The 22,653-nt window shown below is 38.5% G+C and overlaps 1 protein-coding gene across 1 annotated transcript in view; it reads right to left on the bottom strand.

Annotated features, from left to right (window-relative positions):
• Positions 1-983: 983 nt before the first annotated feature.
• LOC126235705 (intraflagellar transport protein 27 homolog) overlaps positions 984-22,653 on the bottom strand; it is a 47,728-nt gene continuing 26,058 nt past the window's right edge. Inside the window, exons 3-4 of the mRNA XM_049944465.1 lie at positions 13,800-14,036; positions 984-1,444 (exon numbers count right to left, since the gene is read on the bottom strand). Coding sequence (XP_049800422.1) covers positions 1,349-1,444; positions 13,800-14,036 — 333 coding nt within the window. The 3' untranslated portion in view covers positions 984-1,348. The remainder of the gene's footprint in view (positions 1,445-13,799; positions 14,037-22,653) is intronic.

Raw genomic sequence — 22,653 nt, 5'->3', positions numbered from 1 at the left:
TCCAACCATGGGGCACAATCTGGTACTAGGGTATTCTCACTTTGCTGCATGAAGTTTGACTAAGTAGGAAATAATTTAGGTGTTAAAAACTTGACTACTCCTAGTTTTTATATTGGTAGTATTTTCACCTTACATGCTTTATCAAAGAAATAGCGTGTATCACAAACACAGTATGAAAACAATCAAAACACTTGAATCTTGTGTAGAAAGAAGTACAGTATTCTGGCACAGAATAGTTCAGTGTAATTCCATCACACAACCAAAGTGCTGCTAGTACTAGATAATTTTTTCCTTGGGGGGGGGGGGGGGGGTGTGGTTACAAAATGGCTGAGGTCATAAGTGCACAAATCATGACTTAAAACTGTCTCCTGGGGAAAGCACCTGTGGTTCTTTAAGTGTGTTGACATATATATGCCTAAACAGCACTAGTAGATGAATAATGACCATGAGCCTGGAATGCTGGTCAAAAGGCAACAAACATATCAGTAAAGTAAAATGAGCAATTGTAATGACCTTCCTTTTTTTGAGAGGACATTTGGTAAGAGTTTCTGTATTGGTGACTACAGCTGAAAATTAAATCTCTTCACCATGCTCTACAGCCTGTGCTATATCGTTTGTGACATTGGATAACTCAGATGATAAGCACACATTAAAGTGTAAGCAGTTATTAAACTGATATTGGGTTAAAAAGTGGTGCACCATTCATGTAACAAATGAAAAAAGCAAGGCACGTTAAGAGTATGTGTCAAGAAAGAAAACAAATGAAACTGAAATAATGGAACCTCCAAACTAAGAAACAACATTTTCCAAATAATTTGTGTTAAATGCAATAGATTACATTTTATCCATGTTTAAATGTCATTAACTGTTTTATGAATATTGAAAACATTATTATTATTATTATTGTTATCTACTTTTAATTATGAAGAATGCTAATACAAATACATTTTTAAGTGGCTTGTGAAAATTTAATGAATAAAATGTTGGTACAGAAGTATAAAATTTTTAAATTGTGAATATCAGAGCATATTTAGTTACTACACAAAGCTCAAGACTGGAGTTTTGTAAATGGATATCTAAAGCAGCTATACAATAAAATACATCAATTTTTATGACTAGAAAATACTCTGTGACAGCAAGTCCACAGTAACCAAACAGACATGTAACATCATCACACAAATTACATGTTACTACCTGTATAGAATATCAGAAGACTAACAAGATAAATTGCTTTTGTAAATATAGTGAAGTGGTTGGAGAATATAATCAAAATTTTATATTGTATAAGTAAACAAAGAAGCACATTAAAGTTTTTAAGGTATTTTATGAAATATACAATCAAGTTCCATTAGGAAACACCAAAGTTTCTTGGTGTTCTGTGAACTATTCCAAACCATTCTTGAGCCAGCAGAGAAAATGGTTCCTTCACACCTAGGTTCTGCTTCTGGAAAAAAAGGTCAGTGACTCAACAGTAAAAAATGCAATTTACTTCTTTGAATTGTGCCATGATATGTATATGAAAATGTTTGTATCTGTATAAAAAAATGATGAGTTGCACCATGGTTGAATGAACACATTAAAATGTAGGTCCCCCTATAATTGGCTAGTAGTTCAGTTGAAAAGTTGGAGGAAATAAAGGACATATCATACCCAACAGGACACAGGGTTGCCACAAGTTTCCCCAAGTGAAATTCGTTGATATTTCCCTGATTTCCAGACAAGTTTTAGCATTTTTCGCTGACAAATTTTGAGATTTCAAGGGTAAGTTAAGACATAAGTTGAGAATCTGTCTTTGCAGCTATGGTACAAGAAACAATAGTGCAAACAAGGAAATATCTAAAAAGCTTTCAAAAAGATGATGTTTCCTGATGTGAGCAAAAATCTTTAAGTACTAACATCAACATCTTTTGTAATGAACTGTTTTTATACGGAGAAAGCAAGCCAGATGGTATGTGTTTTTCATTAAGACCACTGATGTTATTTTATTTCACTAAAACTAAACACATTTGGTGACAAAAATACACATTTCCTTAGAGTCACAGGACAGATTTAAAATATCTTCACTGCTTTCAGAAATAACCTCAATAAAAAGCAGGCCTCTTGAAAGAAGTGTATAAGGTGGGAAAGAATTGTGTAAACCAAGACTGTAGGTGACCGCCAATAAAATGTTGGTTCTAATATGTTCATTATTGTCAGTTATTACCCACTGTGTTATATCTATTATTTTATAGGTAATTCTTTCTAGAAATATATTAAGTATATAGCATACAAACTGCCAGTGACTGACACAATTTTCTTCTTCTTATCATCCATACTTTCTAACATATAAACTACTTTTTAAATGCCAAAATGTACTAGAACAGATAAAATGTCTACAAAATGCCACACTGTGCAAAGTACTTGCAGTGAGACAGTCACAATTCCTGAAACCCATCACCCATGGCCTCTGGCCTGCTGAGGAGCACCACAGTCCTGGGTCCATGGATAAACCATGACAATCTGTTGCATTACACCACACACTAACAGACCCAGCCTGCGGGCATTATGGTGAGATTAGATCCAACAGGCAGGGCCTGCACATTAGTGGGAACCAAACAGCTTCAGATCGGCAGGCCCAAACCATTACAGATACCCACAGAAACGGCCTGCAGTTTTGACCCGTGATGGAAATCCACTTGTGTGGCCAGCTATTCATGAGCCACAGACAGCATGTTGATGAAATGAGACCAAGGCAATCAATCGATGCAACGGATAACTTGTTCAAGTACTCTGAGACTCAATAATAATGAGGATAGATAGCAACTCACCATAAAGATGATTGCTGAGCTGCAGACAGGCACATAGAAAAGACAATCACACTCTCACAAATAAATTTTCAGCAATAGCTTTTGTCAGAAAATGAGGGCACTCATACATCCACACAGTCACTCAGACAGAACTCCGTCACTCAGACACTGTCTCCGGCCACTGTGTCTGCAGTCTCCGAGAATCAGATCCAAACAAACTACTACTTATGCCTCCCTGCCTCTTGTTGGTAGCTGCTAGGCTAGCGGCAAGAAGTGGTGGCAGCATTGACTGCAAGTTGAAGGGGGTGGTAGGAAGGCTAGAAGCAGTAGTAATGAGAGAGTACGGGAGCGGCACATGTACTCAGCTGCACCCAACCAGTGACAATGTATGACACCCCAGTAAGCAAACAATTTCATCTACTGAGAGAAAAACGAGATTTTTTCCATTGTTTTATTCAAATTTCTCTGATGTGTTTAAAATTCCCTGATTTCCAGAACCTGTCGCAACTCTGAGGTAAAGTTAAGCACTGTGGTGTCCAAATCAACTGTTGGGTTGAGGGCAGTTTCACTTTACTTAGAAATAAATTAGACACATTATTCCTCTTCACTCAAGTGCATCGTGTATGTGTGTGTGTGTGTGTGTGTGTGTGAGAGAGAGAGAGAGAGAGAGAGAGAGAGAGAGAGAGAGAGAGATAAATCCCCATTTTTAAATACACAGAACTGTAATAATATATGTATGCTTTCTGAGAACCAAATATAACAAGGAAATGGATGACAGTGACACCTGGAGTGACCTCCACCACACATAATGAGGGGCAATAGTGTTATAGCAATATAGGGGGAGACAGAATTAATTGAGTAAAATTCTCTGTTATGCATAAATATTTGAAATACAATTTATTATCTCTCAGACCTTGCTGTTGCACATCTCAGTAGTTGATTTTTCCCAAAATTGTCATGTTATTTGCCCAAATATGCAATAAAACTATATTTTGATAAGATACTTTTGTTATGAAGTATGAAATTTTTGCACCCAATTTTTTTTTAATTTTCTGTCAGTCTCAAGCCACTGACATTCATGTATACTTTTATATGTAAGACAAGATGTTATAATGTAGTGGAAGATTTGTAGAACATTTACATGTATGAAAACTTATAATTAGAGTGCACATTCGTGGAAGCTCCAAAGAGGATGTCTTGTATTTTGTGCAGCATTCATTTGTTAATTATTTCCTTAAATTTTGATGTCCTTGTGCAATGAAGATGGGGAGAAAAAGCTGTCATATTCTACTCTTTACTACCTTTTCATGAATTATGTATGTCAATTACTACTTTTCCCAAAACTGCAATTAGTCTACATGGCATGCTTATTTGTGGGCAAACAGAAAGTTGGCACAGTTGTATCTACATTTACATCTATACTCTGCAAATCACTGTGAAGTGCATGGCAGAAGGTACACCCCATTGTACCAATTATTAGGGTTTCTTCCTGTTCCATTCATATACGGAATGTGGGGAGAATGATTGTCTCAATGCCTCTGTGCATGCTGTAATTATTCTGATCTCTTTCTCACAATCCCTATGTGAATGATAGCTAGGGGTTTGTAGTATATCCCTAGTCATCATTTGAAGCCAGTTCTTGAAACTTTGTTAGTAGACTGGCACAGGATAGTTTACATCTATCTTCAAGAGTCTGCCAGTTCGGTTCTCTCAAACATCTCAGAAACTCTTTCCCCCCCAGGTCAGAAAAACCTGTGACCATTCACACTGCCCTTCTCTGTATATGTTCAATACCCTGTGTTAGTCTTATTTGGTATGGGTCCACACAAGAAGCAATATTCTAGAACCAGCCAAACAAGTGATTTGTAAACATTCTCATTTATAGACTGATTGCAATTCCTCAGTTTTCTCTGCTTTACCCACAACTGAGCCTATATGATCACTCCATTTCATTTCCCTAAGAGAGCTACGCCCAGGTATCAATTCCTACAGTGACTCATTGATATTATAGTCATAGGATACTATGGTTTTTCATTTTGTGAAGTGCATAATTTTACATTTTTGAACATTTAAAGCAAGTTACCAATCTTTGCACTGCTTTTAAATCTTATCAAGACCTGAATGAATATTTATGTAGCTTCATCCAGAAATTATTTCACTGCAGATAACTGCATCACAAGCAAAAAGTTTGTGGTTGCCTTCAATATTGTCCACAAGGTCACTAATACAGAACCTGAACACCAAGCTCTCAACACATTTCCCTGGGGCACACACAACATTACTTCTACATCTGACAGTGACCCTCCATTCATGATAATGTACTGTGTCCTCCCTACCAAAATGTTCTCAGTCCAGTCACAAATTTCATTTGATGCCCCATATGATGAAACTCTCCCCCCCGCCCCCCATGACCCATGGACCTTGCCGTTGGTGGGGAGGCCTGCGTGCCTCAGTGATACAGATAGCCGTACCGTAGGTGCAACCACAATGGAGGGGTATCTGTTGAGAGGCCATACAAACGTGTGGTTCCTGAAGAAGGGCAGCTGCCTTTTCAGTAGTTGCAGGGGCAATAGTCTGGATGATTGACTGAGCTGGCCTTCTAACATTAACCAAAACGGCCTTGCTGTGCTGGTACTGCGAACGGCTGAAAGCAAGGGGAAACTACAGTTTAATTTTTCCCGAGGGCATGCAGCTTTACTGTATGGTTAAATGATGATGGCATCCACTTGGGTAAGATATTCCGGAGGTAAAATAGTCCCCCATTCGGATCTCTGTGCAGGGATTACTCAGGAGGACGTCGTTATCAGGAAAAACAAAACTGGCATTCTACGGATCAGTGTGTGGAATGTCTGGTCCCTTAATCAGGCAGGTAGGTTGGAAAATTTAAAAAGAGAAATGGATAAGTTCAAGTTAGATATAGTGGGAAATAGTGAAGTTCAGTGGCAGGAGGAACAAGACTTCTGGTAAGGTGAATACAGGGTTATAAATACAAAATCAAATGCAGAAGTAATGCAGGAGTAGGTTTAACATTGAATAAAAAAATAGGAGCACGGGTAAACTACTATGAACAGCATAGTGAACACATTATTGTAGCCAAGACAGGCATGAAGCCCACGCCTACCACAGTAGTGCAATATGTGATTGGAGGCTTTCCTGGCATATGTGATGTTTCCAGGGCACTCGGGTGTCCAGCCATATACAATTGTTGAAGTCCCACGATATCTCTGTGAATAACCTTTCCGCCATCATCAGGTGATTCTGATGGAATGATCTGTCTGTTCATTGTTGGTGTTATTTATGTCTGTCATTCGGGCTTCGATTCTTTGTATCGATGGTCCGATTGTGGCCACCGACATTCCGATTGCGAGTGCCAATGCTTCGATTGTGGCCACCAACAATCCATTTGCAGGCGCCGACTCAGGTCTGTGCTGTCCCTGGTGTTGCGGTGGGTGGTGGAAGTTGCAGAATCCTGTGGAGTGTTCCCGGCTGCTGCCGTGGAAGGACCTTGAATCCGCTTGAGGCATGACTCCTTGATAGAGCTAAGTAATGGTTTCCATGCCTTGCTGAGTTGAAAACCTGTGTCTTGGTTTACGAGATTGTCTGTTACTCAAATTTCAATGGCCTCCTTGAAGATGTTGTCTCAGTAGAAGCTGGTAGGGGCCAGAATCTCGATTTCTTTGTATTTCGCGTTGTATCCAGTGTCCAAGGAGTGTTCTGCCATTGCTGGTTTGTTGGGCTGGCCTAGGCACGTGTGGTGTTGGTGTTCTTTGCAGCAGTCTTCAACTGTTCAGATTATTTGACCAATGTAGGATTTGTTGCAACCATAGGGAATATTATATATGCATACCTTCTTCAGGCCAAATCAGTTTTTCACTGTCCCCAGTAAGACACGTATCTTGGACAATGGTCGAAAGACCATGTCAATTTTGTGTTGTTTTAGCAGTCTCCCAATTTTTGATGTCACGATGTCTACCTATGGTAGAAAGGCAAGGCCTGGTTCCTCATCTTTAGATTGTTCTTCATCTGGGTTTCTGCTGTGTTTCTGTCATCTGAGGGCTGTCTGAATCTGTTGATTGCTGTACCCATTCTTGAGGAATATATTTTATAGGTATTTGAGTTCTTTGTGCAGATTTTGTTCATACAATTCGAGTATGCCCTGTGAACCAGTGTGTTGAGCATCCTGTTGAGTTGTGCAGGATGGTGGCACCTCAAGGCATGTAAATATAAGTCCATATGTGTAGGCTTGCAGTACATGCTATGATCCAGTGTGCCATTTGATCTCGGTTCTACAAGTACATCAAGAAAGGGTAATTTCCCTTCCTTCTTGATTTCCATGGTGAACCAAATGTTGTCGTGGACGGAATTTGGATGTTCTAAAAACGTCTGTAGATGATCATGTCCATGGGGCCAGATGACAAACATGCTATCCATGTAATAGAAAAAACACACAGGCTCCCGTTCGGCTGCTTGTAGTGCCTCCTCTTCAAAACTCTACATAAATAAGTTGGCTACCACTGGTGAGAGAGGGCTCCCCATAGCCACACCGCTGGTCTGGTCCTAGTATTGGTCACTGAAGATGAAGTAGGTGGATGTACGTACATGCCTCAAAAGTTGTGTCAACTCGAGACCAAATTTCTTGCTGATAAGGTGGATTGAATCTTCTAGCGGGACCCGTGTGGAAAGTGACACAACATCACGACATCAGAGCTGACCATGATGTCTGTTTCTCACAGGGTCATCTCCTTAAGATGACAAATGGAGTCCGTTGAGTTAATAAAATGGTGTTTGCATTTTCCCACATATGGTCTGAGCAGGCCCACCAGGTGTTGTGCGAGAGGGTACATGGGTGCCCCTATGATGCTAACAATGGGATGCATTACTTCCTAATGTGTCTTAGGTAGGCCATATATTCTCAGAACTGGACATACCTGAAATCCACTGACAAACACATTGACAAGTCTGCAAGGCTACCAGACAAACAACAAATAGAGATGGAGCGAAGAAAAAGAACCGTGATTAACCTCACAGGGAAGCCATTGGATGACACAGCTACTTCATACTCGAAAAAGGACTCAAATTTGCACCGAAGCCTGTGCAGACCTGGGTTGGTGCCCACAAACAGATTGTCAGCGGCTGCAATCGAAGTGTCGGCACTCGCAATCGTAATGTTGGTGGCCGCAATTGGACCGTCGGCGCAAGGAATCGAAGCCCAACTGACGGACATAAATAACATTGACAATGAGCAGACAGACCATTCCATCAGATCCACCTGATGATGGCAGAAAGGTTATTCACCAAAATATCATAGGACTTCAATGATCGCATCCAGTTGGACACCCAGGAGACCTCGAAACGACAAAGTAGTACAAGTTTATATGCCAACTAGCTCCGCAGATGACAAAGAGATTGAAGAAATATATGATGAGATAAAAGAAATTATTCAGATAGTGAAGGGAGATGAAAATTTAATAGTCAAGGGGGACTGGAATTCAATAGTAGGAAAAGGAAGAGAAAGAAAAGTAGTAGGTGAATATGGAATGGGGGTAAGTAATGAAAGAGGAAGCCACCTGGTAGAATTTTGGCACAGAGCATAACTTAATCATAGCTAACATTTGGTTTAAGAATCTTGAAAGGAGGTTGTATACGTGGAAGAGGCCTAGAGACACTGGAAGGTTTCAGATAGGTTATATAATGGTAAGACAGAGATTCAGGAGCCAGGTTTTAAATTGTAAGAATTTCCAGGGGCAGATGTAGATTCTGACCACAATCTACTGTTTATGAACTGCAGATTAAAACTGAAGAAACTGCAAAAAGGTGGGAATTTAGGAGATTTGACCTGGATAAACTGAAAGAACCAGAGGTTGTAGAGAGTTTGAGGGAGAGCATTAGGGAACAATTGACAAGAATAGTGGAAAGAAATACAGTAGAAGAATGGGTAGCTTTGAGAGATGAAATAGTGAAGGCAGCAGAGGTTCAAGTACGTAAAAAGATAAGGGCTAGTAGAAATCCTTGGGTAACAGAAGAGATATTGAATTCAATTGATGAGAGGAGAAAATATAAAAATGAAGTAAATGAAGCAGGCAAAAAGGAATACAACCATCTCAAACATGAGATCGACAGGAAGTGCAAAATGGTTAAGCAGGGATGGTTAGAGGACAAGTGTAAGGATGTAGAGGCATATATCACTATGGGAAAAATAGATGCTGCCTACAGAAAAATTAGAGAGACCCTTGGAGAAAAAAGAACCACTTGTATTAGTATCAAGAGCTCTAATGGAAAATCAGTTCTAAGCAAAGAAAGGAAAGCAGGAAGGTGGAAGGAGTATATAGAGGGTCTATACAGGGGCGATGTACTTGACGGTGATGTTATTGAAATGGAAGAGGAGGTAGGTGAAGATGAAATGGGAAATATGATACAGCATGAGGAATTTGACAGAGCACCGAAAGACCTAAGTCAAAACAAGATCACAGGAGTAGACAACATTCCATTAGAACTACTGATAGCCTTGGGAGAGCCAGCCATGACAAAACCCTACCATCTGGTGAGCAAGATGTATGAGTCAGGCAAAATACACTCAGACTTCAAGAAGAATTACTGAAGTATCAGTTTAATAAGTCACAGCTGCAAAATACTGACACAAATTCTTTACAGATGAGTGGAAAAACTGGCAGAAGCCAACCTCAGGGAAGATCAGTTTGGATTCCATAGAAATAGGCCATTTACAATTTGTACAGACACCAGATGGCAGTTATGAATCGAGGGGAACAAAAGGGAAGCAGTGGTTGGGAAGGGAGTGAGACAGGGTTGTAGTCTATTCCCGATGTTATTCAATCTGTATATTGAGCAAGCAGTAAGGGAAACAAAAGAAAAATTTGGAGTAGGAATTAAAATCCACTGAGAAGAAATAAAAACTTTGAGGTTTGTTGATGGCATTGTACTTCTGTCAGAGACAGCAAATGATCTGGAAGAGCATCTGAAAGGAATGGACAGTGTCTTGAAAATAGGATATAACATGAACATCAAAAAAGCAAAATGAGGATAGTGGAATGTACTCGAATTAAATCAGGTGATGCTGAGAGAATTAGATTAGAAAATGAGACACTTAAAGAAGTAGATGAGTTCTGCTATTTGGCAAGCAAAACAACTGATGATGGTCAAAGTAGGGCAGATATAAAATGTAGACTGACAATGGCAAGAAAAGTGTTTCTGAAGAAGTAAATTTGTTAACATCGAGTATAGATTTAAGTCTCAGGAAGTCTTTTCTCAAAGTATTTGTATGGAGTGTAGCCATGTATGGATGTGAAATGTCGACAATAAATAGTTTAGACAAGAAGAGAATAGAAGCTTTCGAAATGTGGTGCTACAAAAGAATGCTGAATATTATATGGGTAGATCATGTAACTCATAAGGAAGTGCTGAATAGAATTAGGGAGAAGAGGAATTTGTGCCACAACTTGTCTAGAAGAAGGGGTCAGTTGGTAGGACATGTTCTGACACATCAAAGGATCACCAATTTAGTATTGGACGGCAGTGTGGAGGGTAAAAATCATAGATGGAGACCAAGAGATGAATACACCAGATTCAGAAGGATGTAATGTGCAGTAGTTACTTGAAAATGAAGGAGCTTGCACATGATAGAGTAGCATGCAGAGCTGCATCAAACCAGTCTCTGGACTGAAGGCCACAACAACAACAACATGATCAAACTTTTGACAATAAGCATAGGTGTAGTACTGAGTCAAATGCTTATTGGAAATCAAGAAATACTGCATCTATCTGACTGTCTTGATTCAAAGTTTTCAGTATGTCATGTCAGAAAAGTGTAAGTTGGGTTTCACATGATCGATGTTTTCGAAAACCATGCTGGTTGGCACAGAGGATGACATTTTGTTTGAGACACGTCTTATGTTTGAGCTCAGAATATGTTCTAAGATTCTACAACAAATCAACGTCACGTATATTGGATGGCAGTTTTGGAGATAACTTCTACTACCCTTCTTGTAGACAGACCAGTGCTTTATTCCAAGAACTGGACACAGGTTTTTGTTCGAGGTATCTACAATAGATTATGGTTAGAAGAGGGGCTAACTCTGGAGCTAATTCAGTATAGAATCTGATAGAATTCCATCGGATCCTGGAGCACTGTTCACTTTCAATGATTTCAGCTATTTCTCAACACCACCGACACTGATACTTATTTCATTCATCTTATCATAGGTTGTAGAGAGTTTCAGAGAGAGCATAAGGGAACAATTGACAGGAATGGGGGAAAGAAATACAGTAGAAGAAGAATGGGTAGCTCTGAGGGATGAAGTAGTGAAGGCAGCAGACGATCAAGTAGGTAAAAAGACGAGGGCTAATAGAAATCCTTGGGTAACAGAAGAAATATTGAATTTAATTGATGAAAGGAGAAAATATAAAAATGCAGTAAATGAAGCAGGCAAAAAGGAACACAAACATCTCAAAAATGAGATCGACAGGAAGTGCAAAATGGCTAACCAGGGATGGCTAGAGGACAAATGTAAGGATGTAGAGGCTTGTCTCACTAGGGGTAAGATAGATACTGCCTACAGGAAAATTAAAGAGACCTTTGGAGAGAAGAGAACCACTTGTATGAATATCAAGAGCTCAGGTGGCAACCCAGTTCTAAGCAAAGAAGGGAAGGCAGAAAGGTGGAAGGAGTATATCGAGGGTCCATACAAGGGCGATGTACTTGAGGACATTATTATAGAAATGGAAGAGAATGTAAATGAAGATGAAACGGGAGATGCGATACTGCGTGAAGAGTTTGACAGAGCACTGAAAGACCTGAGTCAAAACAAGGCCCCGGAAGTAGACAACATTCCATTAGAACTACTGATGGCCTTGGGAGAGCCAGTCATGACAAAACTCTACCATCTGGTGAGCAAGATGTATGAGACAGGCGAAATACCCTCAGACTTCAAGAAGAATATAATAATTCCAATCCCAAAGAAAGCAGATGTTGACAGATGTGAAAATTACCAAACTATCAGTTTAATAAGTCACAGCTGCAAAATACTAACGCGAATTCTTTACAGACGAATGGAAAAACTGGTAGAAGCGGACCTCGGGGAAGATCAGTTTGGATTCCGTAGAAATGTTGGAACACATGAGTCAATACTAACCTTATGACTTATCTTAGAAGAAAGATTAAGAAAACGCAAACCTACGTTTCTAGCATTTGTAGACTTAGAGAAAGCTTTTGACAATGTTAACTGGAATACTCTCTTTCAAATTCTGAAGGTGGCAGGGGTAAACTACAGGGAGCGAAAGGCTATTTACAATTTGTACAGAAACCAGATGGCAGTTATAAGAATCGAGGGGCATGAAAGGGAAGCAGTGGTTGGGAAGGGAGTGAGACAGGGCTGTAGCCTATCCCCAATGTTATTTAATCTGTGTATTGAGCAAGCAGTGAAGGAAACAAAAGAAAAATTTGGAGTAGGTATTAAAATCCATGGAGAAGAGATAAAAACTTTGAGGTTCACCGATGACATTATAATTCTGTCAGAGACAGCAAAGGACTTGGAAGAGCAGTTGAACGGAATGGACAGTGTCTTGAAAGGAGGATATAAGATGAACATCAACAAAAGCAAAATGAGGATAATGGAATGTAGTCAAATTAAATCGGGTGATGCTGAGGGAATTAGATTAGGAAATGAGACACTTAAAGTAGTAAAGGAGTTTTGCTATTTAGGGAGTAAAATAACTGATGATGGTCGAAGTAGAGAGGATATAAAATGTAGACTGGCAATGGCAAGGAAATCGTTTCTGAAGAAGAGAAATTTGTTAACATCGAGTATAGATTTAAGTGTCAGGAAGTCGTTTCTGAAAGTATTTGTATGGAGTGTAGCCATGTATGGAAGTGAAACATGGACGATAACTAGTTTGGACAAGAAGAGAATAGAAGCTTTCGAAATGTGGTGATACAGAAGAATGCTGAAGATAACGTGGGTAGATCACGTAACTAATGTGGAGGTATTGAATAGGGTTGGGGAGAAGAGAGGTTTGTGGCACAACTTGACTAGAAGAAGGGATCGGTTGGTAGGACATGTTTTGAGGCATCAAGGGATCACAAATTTAGCATTGGAGGGCACCGTGGAGGGTAAAAATCGTAGAGGGAGACCAAGAGATGAATACACCAAGCAGATTCAGAAGGCTGTAGGTTGCAGTAGGTACTGGGAGATTAAGAAGCTTGCACAGAATAGAGTAGCATGGAGAGCTGCATCAAACCAGTCTCAGGACTGAAGACCACAACAACAACAACATCAGTGACTTGAAGATTAAACTGTGGCAATTTTCCTGAGTTTTCCTTTGTAAAGGAACATTTGAAAATGGATTTAAGCATTTCCAATTTTGCCTAGCTATCCTCAGTTTCAGTTTCTGTCTCATTCACTAGGGACTGGACACTAACTTTGGTGTCATTAAAATCTTTTACATACAACCAGAATTTCTTTATGCTTCATGAAATATCATTTGACAATATTCTGCTACGATAATTGCTGAGACCTTCACGCATTGCTCTCTTGACAGCCAAATGCGTTTCATTCAGCATCTCTCTATCTATAGCCCTATGCTTTGTTTCACACTTATTATGTAGTAATCTCTGTTTCTTTAGAAGTTTCTTTATGGTGACTGTATATCATGGAAGTTCCCTCCCATTATGAACTGTTCTACTGTGCAGATCTCTATCCAGTACATGATCTACTATTTTTTTAAACTTGAGGCTTAGTTCCTCTAAAGGCTCCTGCCCTACACTGCAAGTTTCAAGTTCCTCATTGACATATGATACTAACAATATGTTTATCTCTGTGATCATGTTCCAAATCAAATATGATTGTGCAAATGCAAGTGTCATTTATTACTGAGTCAATGCTAGTAATATGTTCCTGCTAAACCTTCAATCCATTAGGTTTGTTTCTTGAATTTAATTTTATGGATAAAAATAAGATTTATAAATTAAACTTATAAAAATGACAATTTTTCTTAACATACAGCAGATCCTTCTAAATAATGAAGACCAAATTTTTCAGCTGTTTCAGTTCCCATTTGTTCATTAACAGTTCTTCTTTCAACAAGATCAACTTTATTTGCAAACAAGATCCCAGGTGCTACATCTGCAAACTTTTTAGGTATGAAACTCTGAACCAGTGTTGTCCATTGACTTGCAGCCTGGAATGATGATTCCGATGTAACATCATAAAGAACCATCATCATGTTTGGTTCATTCCACTGAAAACAGAAAATGTCACTGAGTGATATTTTCACATTATAAAATAAAACGGTAAATGGAAAACATGGGTGAGCAAAATTTTGCAGGAACGAAAGATGAAAGGGAAAGGGCTGACTGATAGTTCTGAAATTAAATTAAATTAATTATACTTATTGCACTACCTAGTGGGACAGTATTTCACTGACCATTTATTTCATTATCAAAACATGACATAAATACACATGAGTGATTGATCCATGTTAGTGCAGTGTCTCAAAGTATAAAGTGTGCTGTATGGGAATGAAGGCTTTACTAGTTAATTACATTAATGAAATCTTCTCGCACTACATATTCTTGACGTATTGTTGTTGGAACAGCAGCCATTACAGTACTGGAAAATTGTATGGTTGTATCTACAGTCATATTTATTTATTTTGTCTACTGGCTACTGGTTTCGGTACACAATACCATCCTCAAGTCATCCACTGGCAAGCAGTCATCATGCTTGCTTCCCAAGTAGTTGTGTCAAATACCTATTGATATTGGACAGACCTACTTGGGAAGCAAGTGTAACGACTGCTTGCCAAGGGATGGCCTGAGGATAGTACTGTGTACCAAAAGTAGTAGCCAGCAGGCAAAATAAATAAATTTTGACTGTAGACTCAAACATATACTTTTTCAGAAACCATCAGCTCAGTTATGGGGTCGCATTGTCACAATGTTTTGACAACATGATGCTGCATTCAGCTAACAACACAAAAATGTATCACTGACGGTGTGTATTGTCATCCAATGCCTGGGAATTTTATATGTATATGCCGATCAGTAGGTGTTATTGGATTGATCCTACCAGCAATTAAAAACATAAACTCCATAACAATAAATGGCCTAAGTGAGAAGGAACAATGAGACACTATTACACAAAACAGTTACAGCCAGAGTAGAATAAAATAATTTTATTGAAAAAGGATTATGGCTACTATTGGGATTAACAAATGTGAAAACATAAACAATAATTTATGCCAAGTAGGCAACACACCACATAGCCTTGAAAAATGATCTCTACCCAGGTAAACACCTATGTTTAACAAGCTATTTCTTGAAGGTATATGCAATCAGCTACTTATAGCATGAGATAGCAAACTATATCCTACACAATATTGCACCCGCTATAGCACAGAAACCAGAACAATACCATTCAGCAGAGAGGACACCTTTTTACGTTATCCTTAAACTTTTGCCTGTATGTAAATATTAGACAATGTAAACATTATAAAAGAAAAATTGAACAATAGTGTCACCAGAGAGTACAACTCTTTAACAGGCCCTTAAATTTCAACCACTTCCCCGTGTAAATATTACAAAATACAAGCATTACAAAAGTAAAATTGAACAATAGTGTTCATGGTACCTCCTGTAATTAATCTGAGCACAGCAAATATACATAACAAACATACTGTACGCATATTTGTCAGAAACATACAACACTATTCCAGAAAGACTAGCTTCATCCAAGCATCAAACTGTATTATGTATTACTGAGTTACATAAATCAAACAATGGGAAGTCTAGGAGGAACAAGAATTAAGAACATTATGAAAAGGATAGATTGCTACTCATCATTTTTTGATAAATGTTCGTGTGTTTTCTGTTTCCAAAGAAAGGTCATCTTTGTCTGAAAGCTTAAATGTTTAGCAAGTTTTTCATTGTGCTAGTTATAACTCAGTGCCTCCTCTATGTGGAGTGTAGAAATCTATCCTTTTCATAATAGTGAGTTACGTAAATCCATTAATGGGCAGGGATAAATTCAAAATGCTCATAAAGGATTACTTAATTAAGTACTGTTTCTATTCTGTGAGGAAGCAAGTATAAAATCAAAACTTTACCATCCTTTGATGCTTTTTTTTTAAAAAAGGTTCTCAACATTATAGTGTCACTGTTGGATAAATAATGTAAGAAAAGTCTGTAGTTCCTTCGGACTGGCCTGATGGCTGTTGTATACATTGCAATATTACCATTACAGGACTCTTAAATAAATAGTAAAAAATAATAAGGAATATCCTCTGCCAAAAATCTTCTACCCTTTCCAAAGTTATCTTCCACTGTCTGCTCAGCATGTGACATATCCTGGATAATCCTTTGGCACCCTTATTACGAATCATTTCTTACAAGGGTCACCTCTGCGAGAAAGACACAGATGCAAGACTTTACTCATCCAATGTAGCTGATTCCACCTACATCACTGGTATGTCCTGCCTTTATAAAAATGGTCATGTCACTTACCAACATCATTTTGAAAATGACCATCAACCTGTTTATCGTGTGTCTGCTTCTTCAGCAACACACTTTTTTAAGCACAACTTATTTACAATTAAATCACAGAATATAACAGTTCATGACTCTTCTGAAAATACACAAAAGAAAAGGGCTTCTGGAGGTGGATAACTCATAGTCAATATGGTACTCTTAAGTTCATTGAATAACTCACACATCAGCACTGGAGAACATTGTTTTTAGATTTGACTGGTAAAGAATCAGATACAAACTACATTCTCAGTGCACCCATGTGATGTTAATTTGTCCACTGAAAACACAAAAGTCAGTTGAATGGTGAGTGATGACTTTCTGCCTTAGGCAGACAGGAAAACCCCTGTGTTAGCCAAATGACATTGGTGATTAACAACAAAGTCCAAATCACAGTCCATGAGAAAAGCAAGTAGCATATATTGTCTAGATCCAAATCAGTAAGAGTTATTGATGAGGTCTGGAGAACTGGCAATGTCAGGTGGCCCACTGCCTGAGATGTCATCCTGGAACTAGACCCTACATCTGCTGTTGTTGGGCAAGAAGGGCTGCCCCTGATGGATGGAAGATCTGGAGGTGGAGCTTACCCAGGTGGCACAAAAGGAACTTGTTCCAGTGCCTGCAAGGAATGCTGCAAGATGTGGCTGTCAGGACTAGCTGGTGGCCCTGCTGGGCAGTATTGGAGCCTGTGCAGGCAGTCAAGCATGTGCCCAAGTGTAAGCAATCAGGCTGGGACACTTATGTTAAAATGTGTGGCTACTTCTTCTTCTTGGTCATGTGATTAGAGGCAGGGTGAAACAGATGATCAGTAGTATGCTTGATTCTATTCTGAGTGCAAAGCTGTTGATAAATATTGGAAGTAAACTGTGGTCAATCATCATTAACCAGAACACATGAGGCTCCATCAGTATAAAATACAGTGGTGACTGACTTAATAGTGTTCTCATTCATGGTCTGTTACTTTTTGATGATGTATGGGAAATGAGAATACGACCCTATTAAAATGACTTGCTTGGCCCCATGAAATGGGCCTGAAAAATTCACATGCCTAATCCCACAGCTGGGTAGGCAAAGGCCTCAGCTGGTAGACTGAAAGTGGTTCAAGCTGCTGTGTCCAACAAGCTTGGAATTGTTAAGCTGTGCATGCAGGATCCTCATTGATCGGTGGCCAATACACATGTCATATTGTTCATTCTGTAAATGCCCCAGTGGGACTGATGCGGTAGTCACTCTACGCAAGAGCACAAAACCTCCAAAGTACCACTAAACACTGATAGTCATCTTGATTTAATAATAGGACACCTTTGTAAAAGGAACAACAAAGTTGAGAGAGGCTATTGAAGGGGGGGGGCTGCGGCCAACCAGTTTGTACAAACTGACAAAAGGGGATCCTTATGCATGGCTGCTGTCAAGTTTCTGGAAGTGATGGGAAACTCTCCCACCAGTTCTTCCTATTGTGAATCACTGTGAAAGTAAACACTCTCTTGTTTATCAAATTCTTCAGCGAGCTCCATAGGGAAAAATGACAACATGCCTGCATTTGTGTGCTGGTCCAATGTACAATAGTGGATGGAATATGGGTAATTTGTTAAGACACCTCTGGGATGTCCATTCAGGTAACATTAACTTGGTGTCAAATGTGGATGACAACAGCTTATGCTCTGTGATTGGATAACATTTGTTACCATGCAGGAAAATGTGTAAATTCTAAATACCAAAGTTAATTGCCATGCTTCCTTCTCTATCTAGGAATAATGTTCTTGTGTCATCGTGAGAATCTTGAGGTAAACATGGTAGACCTTTCTGAATAATTTGGGTACTTACATGACACAATGGCCCTAATGCTACTGAGTGAAGTGTCCATGGTCAGCACTTGAGGTAAATGATGCTGATATAATGTCAGGCAAGAAGCAGTTTGGAGAAATTTCTCCAGCTTAAGAATTGCAAGGGTAATGGAAAGTATTCAAACTAAAATAGGTGATACTAAAGGAATTGGAGCAGGAAATGAGACACTAAAAGTCATAGAACAGTTTTCTTATTTGGGCAGCAAATTAACCAATGAGTGCCGAAGTATAGGGGACATAAAATACGGACTGACTACAGCATAAAAAGCATTGCTAAAAAAGGGGATATTTGTTAACATCCAATATAAATTTCAGAGTTAATAAGTCTCTCCTGAATGTATTTGTCTGGAATGTAGCTTTGTATCGAAGAGAAATGTGGGCAATAGGGTATCATACAAGAAGATAATAGGAGCTTTTGAAATGTAGTGTTATGGAAGAATGCTCAAAATTAGAGGATAGATCCAGAAACCAAGGAGGAGGTACTTAACTGAACTGCTGGAAAAAAGAAATTTATGGCACAACTTGACTAAAAGAAGGGTTTGATTGAGAGAAAACATCCCCAAGCATGAAGAAATTGACAGTTTGATAATGGAGGTAAGAGTGAGAGGTAAAAAAATTAAAGGGACACCAAGGCATGAATACAGTAAGCACGTTCAAATGGATGTACACTGTTGTAGTTATTCAGAAATGAAGAGACTAGCACAAGATAGAGAAATATGGAAAGCTGCATCAGACCAGCCTTTGAAATGAAGACCACAACAACAAGAAATGCTAGGTGACAATCTTTCAACACCTGAAAATGAACCTCTCTTCTCTGTAATCGATTCAGTGGTTGGGCTATTGTGGCAATTTGGGGAATAAATCAGGCATAATATGTATCTCAGCCGATAAAAATCTGCAGGTTCTTCACATTCTTTGGTATTGGAAATGGGAAATGGCTGCCACATTTTGTGATGCCAGAAAAAGGCCATGGACCAAAAACACAACGAGGACCAATAAAATATTGCATCTCATGTGTGCTTGTTTAGACAATACAAGCTATAAGTCAACTTTCTTCACCAAAATACAAGCCTATGTTACAATATGCTTGGCAAAAGGCAGGTTACGACACTTGTAGTGTCGTCCAAAGAGTGAGGTGCCAAAGCAAGGCTGGTACCTCACAACACAAACACATGAGAAGACAGTCACTGCAAGTCACATCAGTAAGTGAGTCACACCAGCATAACCATGCCCAGAACTGTTTCACTATGCCACAACAACTGTTCTTCTACTTATACATGAGTGCAGTACAATTCAGCCTAGTATGTGATCACTGCCTAATAAGACAGCACTGCCTTCTAGTTGGCCAGCTATGTGATCAAATTATTAGGTAGAATTCTAAGTAAAAGTTGTAGTTAAATGTACTCTGAGTGAAAGATTTGTATTTTGTCTGTGTCAAGTGATATGTTAATGTTCAGAGACAGCTGTAAATACTCATGACATTCCTGTGGAAATGGAATGGTACAAAGTTAAGTAATTCTTCTTATCTATATTATAATAAGATGAACTTATATTTATGTGTTACAGTATTCACTCATTCTCCTCCCAGAGCAATGTAAAGACTCCACCATTGTACTGACGAGTATTTTCACGAGGTACAACAAATGGCACTGAGGCTGATCATTTCTGTAGACTTGCCTCACCTGCTCATTTAAGTGTCATGGTGTGCACATTACCGTGCCTTACACTGAGTATGCCTTTTAATTCTTACTGTTAATCATATCAAATGTTTAACCATGTATGAGCCACTGCAGGAAATGTCTAAAAATGAAGTTGTTCAGCTTCAGGCTCAACAGACTGAATGCCTGCTACTTAGTGTACGACAGGTAACTACATTCCTCCTCAACAAGCTGCTCTGCTACCATTCATTGCACCTAATTTTCACCCATTCAGTAGTATGGCACACAAATAGTCAGAATATTGGGTGCAATTGGAGGCCCACTTCACCACATACAATGTTATATGTTGTAACAGGACATCCTCCTCTAGCATCACTTTTCCTCAATAGTAGTAGTCAATACCAGTAATATTTTTTGAATTTTGGACAGGTCAACATTATCTCAGCTGTTTTTCTGAAAACTTTCATATAATTTTATTCACAATATGTTATATTTCAGGCTAAAATTTATGGAAAGAAATTACTTTATTTTCAATGTTACAATTAATATGTACTAGCTCTGAATGTACAGTATTTATTTTTTAATATTGTTATTACCACAAAGTGAAGTAGTAAGCATGGCCTCAGATGTGATCAGATGTATTTTTGTATTTTGGGAGAACAATGTAACTTTAGCTTAGTTAATGTGAAATTTCGAAAGACTGTGATATGCTAAAATGTGACAAAATAAATTAATGTAAAAACAAAAAATCTGCAACAACATTCTTCAAAATTATTTAGATCAATTCAACCACGAGGACCTAAAATGTGAGAATTTCAGCTTCAAGTATCAGACCCCTAGACAAGAACTGGAGCCAACTCTACAAGAAAAGATAAGTAAACTAAAAAGTTTATTGTAATCTTACTCCTCTCTAATCTTCAGAAAAGACTTTGCTCATTGTGAACAATACCTGCAATTAGGAAGGAGGGGTAGATTACAAGTGTTGGCATCATCCTTGATTAATTGACTAATAATGAAATTTTGTCTGTTGCAGAAAGTGCTTGATTTTGTTAATTTTTAAATTTATGTACGAATACATTTTCAATCACATGGAGCAAAAAACTGAAGACTGCCCAACAAAGCAAATCACACCACAGTGACGATGTACTACCAATAACGATGGGCTGGATTGAATGAAAGGGAAGAGGACTTTACAACTACAACCATGGACATCAAAAAGGAAGGATATATACACACTATTTGTGAAGTTAATTTGTTTGTGGTGTCGTGTGCTTGTTAACAAAATGAATAGGCAAGAAAGCAGAAGTGACATAGAAATGAAAGCTATAGGATCCAGTCAGGACAAGTCTGAGCCGAGAGAAATTGTAGTCAGTAAAGAAACAGTAAAAACTGATATTTTGCAGTTAATTTTGGTAAAAATAGAGGAAATGAAGACAGATATCAAAGGCAAATTGAACAGAGCACAAGATCAGTAACTTAATAATCAAGTATCACAGCTAAAAAATGGGTTTTCAGAGGAGGTAAAATATGTGGGAATGAAAAAGTTGATGTTTTAGAAAATAAATGTATTGTTTTGGAAAATGAGTTTGTAGCTGAGTCAGTGAAACAATCAAAGAATGTTGAGGACATCAGTGTTGAACAGAAGGCCGTAGTGGGGAGCAGGAGGGGGGTGGGGGGGGGGGGGGGGGATTGCCAGATAAATTTTAAAAAAATAAATTTAGAAAGCAATATGCAAACTAATGTAAATGTTTTATATCAAAAAATTTCAGCAGTTCAGGAAATATGTCGGAACCAAAGTCTGTGTGCAAATAATGGTATTGCATGGCTCAACACTCCTATCAAGTTGTGAGGATGGTTGTGAGTTGTGCACTTGTGACAGAGTATTTGCCCATGAAAGGCAAAGGTCCCGAGTTCGAGTCTCAGTCTGGCAACCAGTTTTAATCTGCCAGGATGTTTCATTCCTATCAAACATTTTCCATTAGATAATTTACATCCAGTGGATTTTCTGCACTACTGGACAGTTAGTTTTGTATCAGGCATGAATGACAATCAAAAAATTAAAGTTCTGTCATGGGTAAATTTAAATTTAAGTCAGTGGGAAACATATCAGAGTTTTGAGAAGGGTTTTTTAAATAAATTTTGGTCAGAAGCTGAACACAGGAGAATCAAAAGTGAATTTTTGAATGATCCTAATTACAGGAAAAGGGACAGCACTTTGAAAGAGTTTTGTAAGAACCGTCTTAAAAAATTAACACATCTTGACAAACCATTTGATGAAATGTCCTTGATTGATGCACTTAAAAGGAGATTACAATAAAGATTGCAGTGGGATTTAGTACACAGACCTGACAATTTCTTCTCTTGGTCAGAAAACAGTGTTGTTGATGTATGTAAATCAGGTGATAACTGTATTGTATCTGAACTAGGTGGTGTTTTTGATATAGATGTGAATGAGAGCTGTGAAGTAACTGAGGTTGGTAAGGCTGAGACTGGTGGCTTATTACAGATGAATTTAGGTGAGGTAAGTGACATTGATGGAGATGAGACTCGTATTGTTGGTGATATTGTTGATGAAGTAATTTTGGCTGAATGTGATGATAATGATGAGTATCAGGTATTTGTGGAGTTTAAGAATAATTAAGTTTCAGAGTTATTCGTAAATGATGTTGACAATAAAGGTGATGTATATGAATTTGTAAGTGAGAGTCATGGAATACCAGTCCAGTCTAAACAGTTTTTCATTAATGTCATGCAGAGTAATGATCCAAAGAGTAAAGATGAGGTATCTGTGAGCCTGGAGAATAAAGGTGAAAACTTTTTGAAGTTTGTTT

The sequence above is a fragment of the Schistocerca nitens genome, chromosome 2, assembly GCF_023898315.1.
Source record: "Schistocerca nitens isolate TAMUIC-IGC-003100 chromosome 2, iqSchNite1.1, whole genome shotgun sequence".
Classification (NCBI taxonomy): Eukaryota; Metazoa; Arthropoda; class Insecta; order Orthoptera; family Acrididae; genus Schistocerca; species Schistocerca nitens.
This window is presented reverse-complemented; position numbering and strand designations above follow the sequence as displayed.